This window comes from Pteronotus mesoamericanus, unplaced genomic scaffold, assembly GCF_021234165.1.
Source record: "Pteronotus mesoamericanus isolate MK-2021 breed Mesoamerican mustached bat unplaced genomic scaffold, CSHL_Meso_final contig_56, whole genome shotgun sequence".
Lineage (NCBI taxonomy): Eukaryota > Metazoa > Chordata > Mammalia > Chiroptera > Mormoopidae > Pteronotus > Pteronotus mesoamericanus.
In genome coordinates this window covers 871,050-887,639 of record NW_026555201.1, presented here as the reverse complement: position 1 = coordinate 887,639, position 16,590 = coordinate 871,050, and the positions used below count along the sequence as shown (strand labels likewise).

Genomic DNA, 16,590 nt, shown 5'->3' with positions numbered 1-16,590 from the left:
AGTTCCCGCGGCCCCTTACTAATCCCCCAGGTCCTTCTCCACCTACTTTCCCTTTGATTAAATTTTCTCTGCACCGTTTCAGGACATGGGACCCATTATTTGACATGCGGTTGCCTAGATTAACAGGGGGTCTGTGCAGTATTAACCAGATTATGCATGTTGACATATGGAGTCCCCTACCCCCTTAGAAGGCTGAGCCAAAGAGGAGGGAGGTCAGGGCTGGGGCAAGGGCACTTCCCATTGTAGCTGGAAGATTGGTGAACAAGGGGCAAGAGGAGGGCTGCAGAGGGTCTGGATGGAGAGTAATAGAGGAAGGAGCCACTGAGCTGATTGCTGTGGGGCAAAGAGTTGGTAGAGCTGATGAAGCCCTGGCCCAAAGCTGCCTTATCCTGATTTTCCCACAGGGAGTTCCTGGTTGGCTCAGATGCTTTCTGCTGCAATATGGCCAGCACACTACTTTCTGCCACTGTCCAGCACCTTCAGGCCTTGGCCAGGAAGCCGGGGGAGGGGAGTGCCATCTTGCAGCACATCAACACCTTGGAGGTGGGGACGCCAGGGGAGGGGACAAAGCTGGAGTGGGGCTAAAGTGGAGCTGGGGTGAGCATTGAATGCTGCAAGAAAATTGGTTGGACACTGGAAGCAAATTGGTGTTCCTGTGGTTAGTTATTAGCTAGCATGCAAATTAGATTTTAAAAGCATGCAAATACATGAAAACGTCAGGAGTCTGCAGCTGTATTGCCTCTCGGGGGGGGGGGGGGTGTGTGTGTGTGTGTGTGTGAGAATTGAGGCTGGGTCGGGGACCGTGGTGTGGAGGGGGAGGCTGACATGGTAAGAGCCAGGCTAACTCTATCACCCTTCATTTCTGTAGAGCATATATCAGAGGGACCCCCTGAAGCTGGTGGCCATTTTCAGGCAAATACTTCAAGGAGAGAAAAAAGCTGTTATGGAGCAGGTATTGTGATATTCCACCTCCCACCCCAACTCAGTTCTCTGGAACTTTAGCCTGAGCCGTGAGAAACTAGAAGGAATTTGGACTTCAGGCAATGCTCGGTGTTCTAGGCCCAGGATGACCAAAGGAGTTCCTGTAGTCAGAGTGAACCCCAAGAAAAGCTCAGCGAAGCTTTCAATGAGGGACTGGGGGTAGTGAGGACTGGGGAGAAGAGCAAGGAGCTGATTCTGCTTATCTTTGGGAGATTCCAAAAGGTCAAAAAGAACTGTCAAAGGGGAGACAAGGGAAGTGGTCTGTCCACCCTTCTGCAGAGCATGGCAGCAGGCACCCCTTTAGGGAGTGGAGGCTGAATAGAGAGGGATGGGCAGTGTTACAACTCTTGATGCCTGTCCCTCCTGTGCAGTTCCGCCACTTGCCAATGTCCTTCCACTGGAAGCAGGAGGAACTCAAGTTTAACACAGCCCTGCAGAAGCTACGGCACCGAGTGGGGGAAACCCGCCTTCTCCGGGAAGCGTTGCAGCAGGAGGCTGAGGCTGGCCAAGGTGGGAGCCTGGGCCTGGAGCCCTAGAGTCTTCTGGGTAGTGTGTGGGAGTGACCCCCCTTGGATCTCAACCTTGACTGAACCTCAAATCTTTCTTCGCCCCTGATTTCTGCTCCAACTCTCAGTGTCTCTGCACAGCTTGATAGAAACTCCCGCCAAGGGGACTGGGCCAAGTGAGGTGAGTAATGGACCGAGAGGTGGAGATTGACCTGAAAATGCAATCTTTGAGGGATCTCGAATCTATGAAGTGATGGAGATTAGGCCTCAGATAGATGCACTGAGGTGGGGTAAGGGAATGCCAGAGAGGTGAGAGGCAGTCCTATCTTCAAGAGCTGAGTGAGGAGGCAGTATGTGGCCCCTGCTCAGGCCTTCCCTGCCCACAGGCCCTGGCCACATTGCTGCAGGAGACTGTTGGAGACCTGGAGGCCACCCAGGCCCTGGTATTGAAGAGGATCCAGATTTGGAAACGGCAGCAGCAGCTGGCGGGGAATGGTGCACCGTTTGATGAGAACCTGACCCAACTACAGGAGAGGTTGGGGCAGGGCTGAGAGGGAAGGGAGTGGGCTGGGGGTCGACACCCACTGTTTCTGCTGGAGGACCCACAGATGTGAGAGAGAAAGAGCCAGGCGAGAGGGCCTTGGAGTGGGCCAAGGTTCAGAAGGCAGTCCCAGCAGAGCTATCTATGCGCACTGTTGTTCAGGTCGCGTCCTGTACAAGTGTGCCCAGCCAAGGGGGCACAAGAGGGAGTTCATCCCGCCCACGGTTTTCTCTTCAAGCCCCATCCCAGAGGAATGGGACTCCTTTTCTATTTGGCCTGTCAGGCAGAGCACCCTTTAATTTACGCAAAAGCAGCATGCACATTGGCAGCTGACCTCGATATCAGAGCCCTGGGGAAGAAGCAGCTGGGTTTCCAGAGGGAGTCTAGGCACTGAGGAGGAACCTCCCATCCAGAGCCAACGCAGGTCCCAGAACCCTTTCAGCCCAGGTGCCTTGCAAGCCACACCCACTGCCCCTCCCACCCTTCTACACACACTATCTTGCTTTATTCCAGTGTTTAGAGGTAGAACGTCTGGGCTAGAACAGGTAGCCTGAATCCTAAGCCCCCTGACCACTATCTTGCCCCTAGGTGTGAAAGCCTGGTGGACATTTATTTCCAGCTGCAGCAGGAGGTGGGGGCAGCTGGTGGGGAGCTTGAGCCCAAGACCCAGGCAGCACTGATTAGCCGGCTGGATGAAGTCCTGCAAACCCTCGTCAGAAGGTAGGCCCTGTGAGCCCCCAGCCTGGCCTGGAGCAGGCCGCAAGGAAGGAAGGAAGAGGGTTAGAGTTGTGGGGAGGGCACCAGGAGGACCCAGCCACTAAATCCCCTGTGTTTTCCTCACTTCCAGCTCTTTCCTGGTGGAGAAGCAGCCCCCCCAGGTTCTGAAAACTCAGACCAAGTTTCAGGCCGGAGTTCGATTCCTGCTGGGCCCACGGTTCCTGGGGACCCCAGCCAAGTTTCCGCTGGTCAAGGCTGACATGGTGACCGAGAAGCAGGCGAGGGAGCTGAGCAGCTCCCAGGGACCAGGGGCCGGAGTGTAAGCTGGGGCTGGAGCAGGCCTCTTGGGGTGGTGAAGGCTGGAGAAGCCTGGGGAATTGACACTTTTAAGGGATGGAAGGCCATGGGATGAATGATCAAGGCAGAGGAAGGGGAGGTTCCTGTCAGTGTTGGATTGGGCCGGGCATCATGATTTGGCCGAGATGGGATGCCTCTCTTAAGAACTCAGCAGGGAAAATGGAGATGGAGATGTGGAGCCAGAAGTCCATGCTACTGACCCGTGGACTCAAGCTCCTCTCCACACCTGGTCCAGCGCACTCACTACCTGACCTCCCCTGGCAGAGAAAGCACTGGGGAAATCACCAACAACACTGTGCCCTTCGAAAACATTGGTTCTGGGAACTGCTGCTCTGCCCTGTTCAAAAACCTGGTGAGGGCTTCAGGGAGCTTCGGGCAGGAGGAAGGGGTCCTTAGACTGTGGGACTCTCCTTGGAGAGGGTGTTGGGAGCCCAGGGCTTTCTGTCCTCACTCATGCTCTCCCTCATCCCATGCTGCAGCTGCTGAAGAAAATCAAGCGATGTGAGCGGAAGGGCACCGAATCCGTCACTGAGGAGAAGTGTGCTGTGCTCTTTTCTACCACCTTCATGCTCGGCCCCAACAAACTCCCCATCCAGCTCCAGGTGACCAAATCCCCAGCTCCGTCCTGTCTGGGACCCCAGGTCCCCTCCATGGCACAAACTGGGGCCCTGGATCCTCACTCCTTCATGACTGCTCCATACCCTTTGTGTCTGGCACTCATGCCGGCATGAGCAGGGAGGAGCAAGAACACGGAGTGCAGATGGCAGGGAATAACAGTGTAGTAGCAACTAGCACCTTTTTGTAGACCAGGGCACTGTTTTATTTATCTTAAATTTTTTGTATTTTATTTATATTAGACAGAAAGAGAAACATCAATTTGTTGTTCCACTTATTTATACATTCATTGGTTGAGTCTTATGTGTGCCCTGACCAGGGATCGAACCCACAGCCTTGGCTTATCGGGGCGATGCTCTAACCAAGTGAGCTACCTGGCCAGGGCCAGGGCACTGTTTTAAGTCACACACACACACACACACACACACACACACACACACACACACACACACACGGTTCTCACAATAACATGTGAGAAGGGTATGATTACCAGCCTCATTTTACAGATGAGGACATTGAGTAATTTGCCCAGGTCACATAGTTACTAAGTATTAGAGCTGGTATTTGAAACCTGAAGGCCTGCTCCGTAGCACTGACTCATAAACACTTTTCTACGTTAAAGCCCCAGTTGAGCTTTGGAAAGCATTTGATAACATACCATGAGCTTTTAATTATGTCGTGTGAGTCCAGTAGTTTCCCTCTCAGAGCCAGTCCCCTAAGGAGGCCCTTTGCTGCAGTATGAAGAACCCCTTCTCCTCACCCCCTTTAGGCTCTGTCTCTGCCCCTGGTGGTCATCGTCCATGGCAACCAAGACAACAATGCCAAAGCCACCATCCTCTGGGACAATGCCTTCTCTGAGATGGTGAGAAAGACTTGGAATTGGGGGGAGACAGGGTGGGCGCTAACATGGGGAGCGGGGTACAGTAGGCTGTTGGGTTGACAGGCATGTTCAAGTGGGAGTAACCTTACCTTCTTCTGATGGACCTGCTTTCATACTTCTGGCCTCTTTTCATACCATCCTTGACTACCATGTCGTAGCACCCTAAACTGTTGGAAAAGCACCATCTTTGTGAGCGAGCTCATGGGGCCCTGTCTGGGAGGGGCAGCCTCGGAGAGGTGGAAAGAATAAAGGCCCTTCCTGAGGAAGAATGGGGGTGATAGCCTGAGGCACCGTCTCCTTTCCCTTTCGCCCCAGGACCGTGTGCCCTTTGTGGTGGCTGAGCGGGTGCCTTGGGAGAAGATGTGTGAAACTCTGAACCTCAAGTTCATGGCTGAGGTGGGCACCAACCAGGGGCTACTCCCAGAACACTTCCTCTTCCTGGCCCAGAAGATTTTCAACGACAACAGCCTCAGCATAGAGGCCTTTCAGCACCGTTCTGTGTCCTGGTCACAGTTCAACAAGGTCATTCCCCTGCCCTTTGGACCTCCCACGCTCAAGCTCTTCATCCCTGGGGCACTCAGGGCCTCCTCATCCTCCACCCAGGGACTGATTGCTGGGATCGTCACCATGCCCCATCATGTCAATCAGAAAGGCCTTGTCATGGCCCAGGCAGGAAAACTGCCTGGCTCAGGGGTCAGCCCAGGGGATGTGTTCTCTGGCATCTCTCAGGTTTTGGTTTGGGGGCCCTCTGTCTTCCCTCTTTACCAGTGACTTGCATGACCCACCCAGATTGTGTGTAAACACAGCTCAAAATAACTTTGACCCATTGGGAAAATAGTTTCCTATTGCAAAAACCAGTATGAGCCCTGGCCGATGTGGCTCAGTTGGTGTCATCCCATAGACCAAAAGGTCATGGGTTCAATTCCCAGTCAGGGCACATGCCTAGGTTGTGGGTTTGGTTTCTGGTTGGGGTGATGTTTCTCTCCCTGTCTCTCTCCTTCCCTTCTCCTCTAAAATCATGAGCATGTCCTCAGGTGAAGAGAAAAAATAAAAACTGGGATGAAATCCCACTGGGACATGGAATAATATCAGCAACCATGTGTTGATAGCTTACTATGTGTGAGGGACTGTGCTTAGCACTTTTACGTATTTCTCTCATTTAATCCTCCCAACATCCGAGGTGGGTATTATTATCCTTGTTTTGTAGACCAGGAACCTGATGCTCAGAGGGGTTAAGTAGTTTGTCTAAGGCTTCCCAGCAGGTGAGTGTCCTGGCTAGGCTGGAACCCCATATTTCTGACCCTTGCTCTTAGCTTCTATATTTTACTCCCTTCAAAATAAGATGGCTCAGAACTGAGTGTGTTACAAGAACAGGGGAGAAAGATCTGGGTGTTTTGGTTGACCGCCAGCTGGGTAAATGCAGTCATGTACTGCTTGCTTAGAAAAAAAGGAAGAAAGAAAAACCCGCATGACCAGAGGATGTGTTAGCAAAGGGAGCAGGACACCTACACCCGGCAGCCGCCTTCTCTGGACTCCACCTCCTCCAGGTCTCTTTAGGGATGCAGGGAGCACAGTGGTCATGAGGAGCTCCGGCCCAGACTTCGTGAGCTCAATCCCAGCTTTGCCTCTCACCGGCTGTGTGGGCCTGAGCAACTTATTTGGCCTTTCTGGGCTTCCATTCTTTATCTGTAAGATGGGATAGTTATAAGGCCTACCTCTGGAGCTTTGTAAAGGTCAGATAAATTCATTTATGGAAAGGGCTTGGAATAATGCCTGACACATGGTAAATGAGTGTTGGCCACTGTCATTGATGGGGTCTCAAGTCCAGTTTGGTCCCTCTGCCTTGTGATTCTGTCATGTGGGTAATCATGACACGCAGCCCAGTGCTTGCCCTGACCAGGCTCCAGCTCTGGCCCTTTCATGCGCACACCAGCTCCCCGCTCCCCACAGGAGATCCTGCTGGGTCGTGGCTTCACCTTTTGGCAGTGGTTCGATGGTGTCCTGGACCTCACCAAACGCTGTCTCAAGAGCTACTGGTCAGATCGGTGAGTCTCTGCCCCAGCTGGCCTGAGCAGCTGTACTTCCAGCTTCCTCTTCACATCCAATGCCTCCACCCCCACCCTCTCCTTCATCCCGGACAGGCTGATCATCGGCTTCATCAGCAAACAGTACGTCACCAACCTTCTTCTCAACGAACCTGATGGAACGTTCCTCCTTCGCTTCAGTGACTCAGAGATTGGAGGCATTACCATTGCCCACGTGATCCGGGGCCAGGATGGTGAGGTCACCCCAGTCAGTCCTCTGTCTCTTTGCCTTTGAGGTTTCTCCTGGGAAGGAAATAGTTTGGCTTCCTTGATGCCAACTCTGATCTCCAGAAAGTTCTTTCTTAGGTCCGACTTCTCCCTTCTGTGGTATAAACTTCCACTTTCTCACTGTGAGCTCTGTGGGGATGGAGATTAGTGGGTCCCCCTCCCCGGGACCCCCACCTGAGGTCCTCTCCTCTTTGCCTTGGTAAATTGTGAATGAGTTCTGTATGGGGGCTGGGAAAGGGGAAGAAAACCTGGATAGAGGGGACTCAGGGTCTCATTCCTATAATAGGCTCCCCACAGATAGAGAACATCCAGCCATTCTCCGCCAAAGACTTGTCCATTCGCTCACTGGGGGACCGAATCCGGGACCTTGCTCAGCTCAAAAACCTCTACCCCAAGAAACCCAAGGATGAGGCTTTCCGGAGCCACTATAAGCGTGAGCTGGAGCTAGCCATTTTGACTCCTTCCTGTTGCCCACCTCCTCCCTGGTCCCAGTTGCTCCCTCCCTGGTCACTGTGTCACCCATTTTCTCTCCCCATTTTTGTAGCCCCTCTTCTCTTACTTGCCATGCTCACTTTCCCCCCTCCCCTCCTCCCTCACCCTGGAGCATTCCATAGCTCTCCTTTCTTCCCAACAACAGACGAACAGATAGGTAAGGATGGCAGGGGTTACGTCCCAGCTACCATCAAGATGACTGTGGAAAGGTGAGTGTGGTGAGGATGATGGGTGAGGCCTGGCACTTAGTTGCAGGAAGGGGTGATGGCATCAACGATTGATCAGTCACACATACCTCCTTCCCCCGTCCAGGGACCAGCCGCTTTCCACCCCAGAGCCCCAGATGCCTACCATGGTGCCCTCTTACGATCTTAGGATGGCCCCTGACTCCATGAACATGCAGCTCAGCCCAGATATGGTGTAAGGAGCATGAGAAATGGGAATAGGAGTGGTCTGTGCAGGCAGGTTTTCGGCACGGGCGGCTGGGAGAGCAGGCGCTGGGCTCTGAAGGAGGGAATTTTCCTTTCCCTGAAAGGGGTTCATCATTCTGAGGCAGGGGCTGAGGGTGTGCAGGAGAAGGGCTGGTGTCAGAGGATTCTGCTTTCTTTCCCCAGGCCCCAGGTGTACCCGTCCCACTCTCACTCCATCCCCTCATATCAAGCCCTCCCCCGGGAAGAATCAGTCAATGTGCTGCCAGCCTTCCAGGAGTAAGTGAAGAACCTCTTGGGAATGGGGTGGGCATTCAAATTTGTTAGGAGAGCCTCTACTGGGAGAAATGGGTAGCAAAAAGTTTTCTTTGTCTCTTTAGTTCACTTCATTGAGGCTCAGTGGTTAAGGCCCAGACTACCCTGGGTTCGGATTCCAGCTCTGCTACTTAACTGACTTTGGGCAAGTTTACTTAACTCTGGTGCCTATCTGTAAAATGGAGAATAATAGTAACACCTTCCTCATAGGGTTATTATGAAGGTTAAATTAGTTAATAATATGTGTAAAGCTGAGCAAAGGACCTGGCTTATAGCAAGAGCTATGAATGTAAGGATTAGTATTCTCTCTCCTGCCGCTGCTATCCACAGTCACCTGCTATCTTGATTTTCATGTATTCATCTGTTTCAGCCTTGAAGCGATCTAGACATTTTTGTTTTCCAGGTGACACTCAGGCACTTATTAACTCTTAGTCCAGGCATGACACCTCTCTCCCAGAAGTTGAGGTGGGGGACTCAGAACCACCAAAGTTCAGAGTCCAAATAAACATCAGAAATTAGCTAATCCAGCCCCCGTCCCTTCCCAATTCCCAGCACACACTTTATGGGTGGAAGACTGAGCTCTCGGTGTAGAGACGGCTTGCCCTAGGCTATGCAGTCAAGATAAGGAGCTGAAAATTTTGTTTCCTTATTCAGTGGTCTTGACTTTGCAACATGCAGCTGCAGCTCTTGCCCAGCCTTCATTTCCCTGACCGCCTTCCTTCCCACTTCTAGACCTCACCTGCCGATGTCCCCCAGTCTGAACCAGATGAGCCTGCCCTTTGACCAACCTCACCCCCAGTGAGTGACAGTCCCCATCCTGATCCCGTGGCCCGGTTCACTCCCAGCTTTCCCCTTCCCCACCAGCATCTTATTTGCTCTCCTGGTCCCAGCAGGGGTCTGCTGCTGTGCCAGCCTCAGGAGCATGCCATATCCAGCCCCGAGCCCCTGCTCTGCCCTGATGTGACCATGGAAGAGAGCTGCTTGAGCCAGCAAGTGGGAGGGTTCTCTCAAGGCACCTGGTGAGTGGCGGCCTGGGGTGGCAGCTGAGTGTGGGCTAGAGGAGTGGGTGCCATGCCTATCCCATTGCTTTTCTCCTTCCTTCTGGCAGGGTTGGCGAAGACATGTTTCCACCTTTGCTGCCTCCCACTGAACAGGACCTCACTAAGCTTCTCCTGGAGGGGCAAGGGGAATCAGGAGGAGGGTCCTTGGGAGCCCAGCCCCTCCCACAGGCCTCCCCCTATGGGCAGTCTGTGATCTCCATGTCCCACCTGGACCTAAGGCCCAACCCCAGCTGGTAATCCCAGCTGGAGGGTCAGCTCGGCAAGACAGCTTTTCTACCCCAATGGACCTGCTCTGGACACTTGCCCATGCTGCTGCCAAGCAGCAGTTGGGGAGGGCGTCCTGCTATCCCCGCCTACTCCGTCGTGAAGAGGAAGACTTGACCGTGAGAAGGCACAGTGGGTGGAGCCTATCCACTCCTTTCCTCCTGCCGCACACCCCTGCCCTCTTCCAATACTGGAAGAGAAACTCGGGTTCCAAAGTGAGACACGCCCCAGCATGCCTGAACGCGAATACCCACACAGCTCTCCGGGAGAGATGGCGGCTGAGAAGGAAGGGAGCTGGGCAAGAGCACAGGTTAGGGCATGGAGGGCTTCTCCTCCCACTCCCAGTGCACGCATGGAAGAATGCAGACATGTGCACACACTTGCACTAGAGGCTGGGTCCTAGCCCTGTGGGGGTGAGGAAGCAGCAGTTCAGGAGACCCTGGGTGGGAGGTGAGGGGCCTGTACATTTGGTTACTGATGTGGGTTTTACACAGATTAAAAAACAAATCCTGAACAGCTTCAAGATTCCTGACAGTTAGGCGGAGGCTTTCAATTGTGTATCATGGTCCAAAGTATACCAGCTGAGTAGCTCGGTGTATAGCTGTTAAAATGTGTATACCTGAAACATGTTAGCAATAGATGTCACACACTAGTTGTATAGCCACATAAGATATTATCTGATTTTGCCCGTGACAAGTTTTGAAGTGTGAGGCACCACACAAAGAGACACTGGTGAGTGTCTTGGCCTCGGGTATATACTAACCCAGATGTATTCGGCTTTGAGTATGACTGTCCTCAGGTAGGTCTATGTGGCTGTGACACCTGCTCATGGCTTAGCTTCTGTGGCTCAACACTGCCAACCCTGCCAGAGGCAGGAGTGAGAATCCTGGGGCCAGGCCCAGGTGTGTGGTCCTTTCCTGTATCAGGGACCCTCCCCACTGCTTTTCTGAATCGCCGGTCACCAACAGTTTCCCTCCACCCTCATACCACCCCTTCTCCCTCTGGGGGGGGAGGGTCATAGATCATAAGCCATAAAATAAATTTTATTCCAAAATAACAAAATAAATAATCTACTGTACACGATCTGAAAAGAAAAATGCTCTAACTGCTCAGACAGGTGCTGTGGTCCAGCCCCTAGCTTAGGGAGACACTGAGCCCAACCCAGGCCTCCCAGGGGGGGCTGGTGAAGGGGACCCCACATCCACCACCACCCCTGCCAGAGAGGGCAGGGCAGGAGGACTTGGGGGAAAGATGGGGATGAGTGGGTAAACTGCAGCACTTGTTAAATTAAAGAAACAAACTAGAAGCACAAAAATGGGGGAGCGGAGGGATGGAAGAGCAGGTCCAGTGTTCCCAGGCCCCCACTTCTGGGGGCAGTGTTTCCATTGTAGCTGCTGGACCTTCCCAGGGAAGCCTCCCTTTCCCCCGTGTCCGAACTGAGTCCCAACTGCTCACACCACCGGTTCAAACTAGAGTATGGGAGTGTGTTGTGTAAGGGAGGGGAGAATCCCAGATGCCCTGGAAGCGGAGTCCTTGCCCCCGGGACTGTGGGAAAGGGTGAGGGGCAGCACGCACCCTCCTTGTGTCCTCTCGCCAGGCCCCTCCTCGTTATTGCTTGAAGCCCCATAGTTCTATGCCCATGGAGCAGATGGGGAGGCAGAAGAAGGGCAGCAGAAGGATCCAGGGTTGTGACCAGATGCCAGGGATGGAGAGTGTAGGGATCTCTGGGAGCCAGAAGTCCAGGGGGCCTGGGGGTGAGGACACCAGTCCGTCCCTCACTGCCGGCTGGCCTCAGCCTCCACTTTCACACTGCTTCTTCGACCTTCCACCAGAGCTGGATGGGATCCTGGGGCAGGACATCGGTCCAGCAGCCCTTCCTCGAACTCTGTAGGGAGAAAGAACAGGTTAGGAGGCTGTGGGGTAGATGCGGCAGGGAGAAGTAGTTGAGGACAGAGGCAGGGCTAGAGAAAGCTGCAAAGATGAACTTGATTTACTGTTACCACCTCCTGCCCACTGCGTGTATATGGGAGGTTCCATATCCAAGTGTGTGCACCCCCTCCCCTTTCTGGCTGTGTGTGGCTCCCTGTCTCTGTATGCGTGTCTCTCTTTCTCTGTCTCTCCCGCCTCTGCTCTGCTGGAATTTCTGGTTCTGTCAGGAGCTGTGGGGGCGGCTTGGCTCTGACCTCCCCCCTCCCCCCTTCCCAGACTGCGGCCCCTACTCTTCTCTGGCCCCTTCCCAGGCCCCACTCACCCAACCATGCCCCCCAAGTTTCTCAGAAGTCAAGTCAGCGGGAACACAGGAAGCCAGCCTCCCAGCTCCTTCCCCAAGAAGAGCCCCTCTTCCAGTCCCTTCCCCCACTTCCCACCCACACACAGTTTAAAAATACCAAGCTAGGGTTGGTGGCTTTGTCTGCTGCGTCACTCTCAGCCCAGCCGCTGCCCAGCCCTTTGCTGGTCGTCTCCCCCATCCCCCATCCACACACAAAGCATCCCCCCTTTGGGCTCTTCCACTTCCTGGCTGGGCAGCCCCATCCCAAATGCTAGCCTGCTCCACTCTTCCGCATTGGTGTTAAGTTCTATCCAAGCTTCCCTTCCGGTGACCCTCTCTCTGCTCCCTTTCACCCCCCATTCTCTGACTCCCTGCTCACCCCAGCTCCCTCTTCACAGACCTCCATTAGAGTCAGATCCTTCCCAGTGGGAAACTCGCGCAGGGTCCTCCTCTTCTCAACCCAAAGCCTGGCTGGCTGGAGCCCCTGGAGCCCCGACCATCCTACTTACTCCCCTCTCTGGTGACGACATCCCTCTTCCTCCCACCTGGCCCCAGGACACCAGGATTGCTTACATGGGGCCTGGGTGGAAGGGTGCTTGGGGACAGCACTGCTGGCTGCCTCACCTGCGAGAGGCGGCTTTGCAGGCACACAGGGGCTGAGGCGGCCCACGCGGTCGTGGGAGACGAGGCGGGCTAGCCGCAGCCCCTCATCCATCAGTGTCTGCTGCAGGATGTGGCGGCTCCACAGCCCATGGGCTGGCAATGCCAGAGGCAGGTCAGCAGGGGGCGGCGTCAGCCTTGGGCATGACCCCACAGCTGTGGGCATGGGCACTGGTCAGGTAAGGGACTATAGTCAACAGAACCCCCACCCTCAACCACAAAGCCAGACCCATAGTTCCAGGCCCTTCTGTCCCCATCCAGCCAGGCCTCCCAACTCTGTTCCGGGCAGTAGCCCCCTGGCTCCCTTCTCCCACTCCTTCCACCCTCCCCCCAGAGAAGAGCAGTGTTCTGATGCACACTCACCCTGCAAGTGTCCATCTAGACTCTCCCCGGACAGGCTGGCACTGTCTTCCTCCAGGCTGGGGCGGTATGGGGGTATGTACGACTCAGGGCCTGGGGGAGGCTGCTGGATTTCAGAGTGACTTTGCTCTCCAACCTGTGGATGCCCCAAATAGGAAATGAGAACCTGGCAAGGGAGGGTGTTGGGGAAGGTTGCCCTAATGCCCTACATGCACCGTGGAAAATCTACCTCCTGTTTCAGCTTCTTCAGTGGGGGGCCTCCCAATTCTTCAGGGTGGAGCCTGCAAAGATGGAGAAGAAGGAGGTGAGGCTGGGAAGCAACACATCATGGGCAGGGCACAGAAAGTGGTGAGGGGCATGCAGTATTTCAAGATGCTGGAGAGGAGCTAGCTAAACAGGAATCCCCAGCTGAGGCACTACTGTTAGAGGGGACCTGAGCTAGATGGGGAAGGACCAGACCTCAGACACGTGGACTTCATTAAAGGCAGGGCATGCAGGTGGGTGGCAAGCAGGCCTGGAGGTGCCTCAAGGGGAGGTCAGGATGTGACCCGGCTCCTTGGCAGGATTCGAATCTAGAAAGGACCTGGAAAAGGGATCTCACCTGGAGCCCTTCAAGGAGGACAGATAGGTGCTCTCTCGAGCCACTTGGCGTGATAAGGAAAAAAGTTCTACCCTCCGCAGCAGGAGCGTGTTGTCCCTCATGCAGAACTGGGCAGCAGCCTCATTGATGGTCAGCTGTGGAGACAGGAGCCAGAACAGTCAGAATGCTAACTCCCCGCTGCCTTGCCCGGACCTCCTCACAAGCCTTCACCATCAGACGAATGAGGCCCACCCATCAGATGCTTGCTTGGGTTTTGACACTACCCAGGAGTTTCCTGAGAAGACATAGGTCAGCACCCATAGCTTCCTAGGAATGCCCCAGGCCTCCTCCATTCCTGTGAGGTCTTCAGCAGAATGCAGCTGGGCAGCTGGGCTCTCACCTGTGTCCCTACTTCCCCCTCAGCCGAGGAGGGAAGCACTGCAGCAGCTGGAACTGGGGGTGGGGGGAGGGAATCAGGGCGTGGAATCCTGGTCATGGGACAATGAAACAGACTTGAGGAGAAGAAGGATTCTTGGAGGTGAGTAGGTTGAGGCCTGGGAGCCACCAAAAGCAATACTGGGAGACTGGGGTCCTCACCTCATGCAGGCTAAGCTGCTTGCCTTCCCGCCTCTTAGAGTCAAAGCGGCCGTAGATGATGCTGTATTTGCGGATCTCCTCTTCCTTTTGGCTGTCATTATCATCCATCTCAAAGATGTGCCCCACGCTCCTTGCCAGCTTCTTGTTCAGCTTCAGCAGGGAAGTCACCTCCCCAGCATCTCCTCTAGGGAAGCTCCGGAAGATCCTCTCCACGCTCTCCACCACCATGCGTACCATCTCTGGCTCCAGTCTATCAGGAGCACCCCCAGCCCCAGCTGCTGCCAAACCTCCAGCCCCAGTTCCCTCGGGGACTCCTCCCCCTGCAGGTGGGGAAAAGGGGGGTGAACCAGCCTCCTCTTCTCCTCCCGCCCCAACATCGGACTCTGGAGTGCTCCTGCCTGGCCACATTCGGGCGTCTGCTGCCCCAGGTCCCCCAGGCACTGGTGATAGCTTCTCTCCAAGTTCAAGGGGGCTCTTAGGGCTAAAACTTCGAGCACTGCCAGCCTTTTCCCCTGGACTGCCATGCCCATTGCTCATGCTCCCTTTCCGGGTGCCTGCAGTCTCAGAGATCTTGAACAGCGGAATGCTGGATACAGGCACAGCCGGCACTGGCTGGCTGAAGAGCCCTGGGTTGGTGGCCCACTCTCTCAGTGCCTTCTGTAGGCGTCGGACATGGAGGGGCTTGGTGGCCATGCCCACAAGTGCCATGATCTCCAGGAACTCCTCCTCACCCGCCTCGCACAGTTGCTGCACGTCGTCCCCTCCCTGCTGGATGAAGGTCTCATAGTAGGAAAGAAGATTGGCGCGCTGCAGGACGCGGTACAGCTGAAGCTCCCCCAGTGTCCGAGGCAGAGCCATGACTCGGGCACTAGGCCTGGGAAGGAGGCACACATGAGAAAGAGGGGGGCAGTCAGTCCAAGTCCCTCCACTGGGTACAAACCCACACCCACAATTGTCTTCTCTTCCCTGCCTGTTTCTCTCCTCCTCTCTCTTTTGAAAGCTCTCCCTGTTCAGTACCCAGGCCTGGGCACAGACTATGAGAATCAAGTACCGCTCAGAGATATAGACATGCCAGGGCCATCCCAGACTAGCCAGAAGTGCCAAAATCCAGCCCAGTCGCTGCAGAAGTCTAATGCTCTTAACTCCCATCCTCAGCTTTTACCTTCCTGTCCTGGGACACGGGGACCTTGAGTGCTGAAGCTAACTAGCACATCCTGTAATGGTTTTAGGTCCCCTTCCTCCAGAACATGGTCCTCACCTTCCACCCTAAGCACTAGCAGTCTCCCCATTACTCAAGCTGTCATCCTGCACTGAAGTGAATAAAGGATCTGCTGTCCTCCCAAGAGTAGATAGATATCTGGGACCACTGCTGGTCAGCTTCACTCCCTGATGGTATTCTGCCCTTGCACCTAAGACAGAGATGTGTGGCCCCTTCCACACCCTCTTCCCAACCTGTGAGCCGGGTGGATCCCCCGCTCTGCCACCTGAAGCTTTCCCAACAGATTAAGCATTTTCAGCACACTCTTGCTGTCTTCCCCCCCAGGACCGCCCCTCCCCTCCAGACTGCCCGGTGCGCCCAGTTGGCCCTTCTCCCAGCAGTGACCTTCGACATCTACTTGGTAAGTAGGCCTGGCCCTTCAACTCAGGGAAGGAAAGGGAAGGAGTGCCTCAATTGTTCTGCTTTGGGTCTGTTCTGCCCACACACACTCCTACAGTGTAGCGTCTGTGGGCGAAAACCGCCTAAAGGTTCCCGCCTACCCTCTCATTTTCTACCCACATCTCAAGTGGAGTGGGGGAGCGGCTCAAGACTTCTTGAGGGAGGGGCTGCACTCCGAAACTCGTCTCCCCAAGAGGTAAATAAAGCTACAGGAATGGGAAGGGACCCCTAACGCATCCCCTGCTTCACAGCGCCTCAGAATCTCTCTGGGCTCAAAGGCGCCGGCTTCTACAGGACCTGGGGCTGCCTGCTCCGTGCCAACGACAAACTGAGCCCGCTGAGCGCCCCACGTCACCTCCCCCCACCACACCTCGCACTGTTGCCATTTAGAGCTCCAGGGGTTCCCCCGGCGCTTGGGGGTCCCCATATTCTCTGCAGGGGGCTCACGTGCTAAATCATGCCCACAAAGTAAACGCGTGATGGGCAATTGGGTACTATTCTTTTATATCAACATTCCTCAGATCCCTGGCTGATCCCAGGGCCTCCCTAATTTCATCAGTCTCCACCCCCCCAACCCCGTCCCGCTTCCCCTGGACCTCTCGGCGCCCTACGCCCCTCGGACCCCTTCCCAGAGTCCAGCTTCACCCATCCCCACTCCCCGCCGATTCCCTTTTCCCACTAACTTGAGTCTGGGCTGCGGGGTCCGGCGGGAGCAGTCCCCTCCGCCCGGCGGCTGCTCGGTAGTGGGGGAGGGCGCTCTGTGCATGGACGGCCGGAGACCACCGGGAGGTGCCCCTCTCGGTGCCGGCGCTCGGCGCCTGGTGCGCGCTGCGCTCTTCCCGGAGCGCGAGGCCGTGTCCGCCGCTGTCCGGGCTCCGTCCCTCCCTCTACGTCTCCTCTCTCCTCTCCGAGCCTCCGCGACTCTGTCTGTGCCTCTGCCCCCCACCCCCCTCCCCGGCTGCGCTTGCCGCCTCTCCGCGCCTCCGCCCCCGCAGGAC

The 16,590-nt window shown here is 55.2% G+C and overlaps 2 protein-coding genes across 10 annotated transcripts in view; one reads left to right on the top strand and one right to left on the bottom strand.

The window, feature by feature from the left end:
- STAT6 (signal transducer and activator of transcription 6) overlaps positions 1 to 10,453 on the top strand; it is a 26,044-nt gene extending 15,591 nt beyond the window's left edge. For 7 of the 8 annotated variants that reach the window (XM_054579943.1, XM_054579938.1, XM_054579944.1 and 4 more), the window contains 20 exons: positions 405 to 543; positions 869 to 952; positions 1,353 to 1,491; positions 1,616 to 1,668; positions 1,874 to 2,022; positions 2,617 to 2,748; positions 2,876 to 3,064; positions 3,367 to 3,454; positions 3,582 to 3,704; positions 4,487 to 4,579; positions 4,913 to 5,119; positions 6,548 to 6,642; positions 6,739 to 6,875; positions 7,196 to 7,342; positions 7,547 to 7,610; positions 7,714 to 7,821; positions 8,016 to 8,108; positions 8,877 to 8,942; positions 9,035 to 9,163; positions 9,253 to 10,453. In XM_054579943.1, the coding sequence (XP_054435918.1) occupies positions 405 to 543; positions 869 to 952; positions 1,353 to 1,491; positions 1,616 to 1,668; positions 1,874 to 2,022; positions 2,617 to 2,748; positions 2,876 to 3,064; positions 3,367 to 3,454; positions 3,582 to 3,704; positions 4,487 to 4,579; positions 4,913 to 5,119; positions 6,548 to 6,642; positions 6,739 to 6,875; positions 7,196 to 7,342; positions 7,547 to 7,610; positions 7,714 to 7,821; positions 8,016 to 8,108; positions 8,877 to 8,942; positions 9,035 to 9,163; positions 9,253 to 9,442 (2,425 nt within the window). In that variant the 3' untranslated portion in view covers positions 9,443 to 10,453. The remainder of the gene's footprint in view (positions 1 to 404; positions 544 to 868; positions 953 to 1,352; positions 1,492 to 1,615; positions 1,669 to 1,873; positions 2,023 to 2,616; positions 2,749 to 2,875; positions 3,065 to 3,366; positions 3,455 to 3,581; positions 3,705 to 4,486; positions 4,580 to 4,912; positions 5,120 to 6,547; positions 6,643 to 6,738; positions 6,876 to 7,195; positions 7,343 to 7,546; positions 7,611 to 7,713; positions 7,822 to 8,015; positions 8,109 to 8,876; positions 8,943 to 9,034; positions 9,164 to 9,252) is intronic. The other variant, XM_054579939.1, reaches the window with a different exon arrangement.
- On the bottom strand, positions 10,453 to 16,511 carry NAB2 (NGFI-A binding protein 2). 2 transcript variants are annotated; one of them, XM_054579946.1, is made up of 7 exons: positions 16,276 to 16,511; positions 13,936 to 14,809; positions 13,360 to 13,493; positions 12,988 to 13,039; positions 12,762 to 12,894; positions 12,363 to 12,554; positions 10,453 to 11,354 (listed from the first exon to the last, which is right to left on the bottom strand). In XM_054579946.1, the coding sequence occupies exons 1-7, from the start codon at positions 16,356 to 16,358 to the stop codon at positions 11,245 to 11,247; spliced, it is 1,578 nt and encodes a 525-aa protein (XP_054435921.1). In that variant the 5' UTR covers positions 16,359 to 16,511; the 3' UTR covers positions 10,453 to 11,244. The 2 variants fall into 2 exon arrangements, with proteins under 2 accessions (XP_054435921.1, XP_054435922.1); XM_054579947.1 differs by lacking the exon at positions 12,363 to 12,554.
- Positions 16,512 to 16,590: the final 79 nt, after the last annotated feature.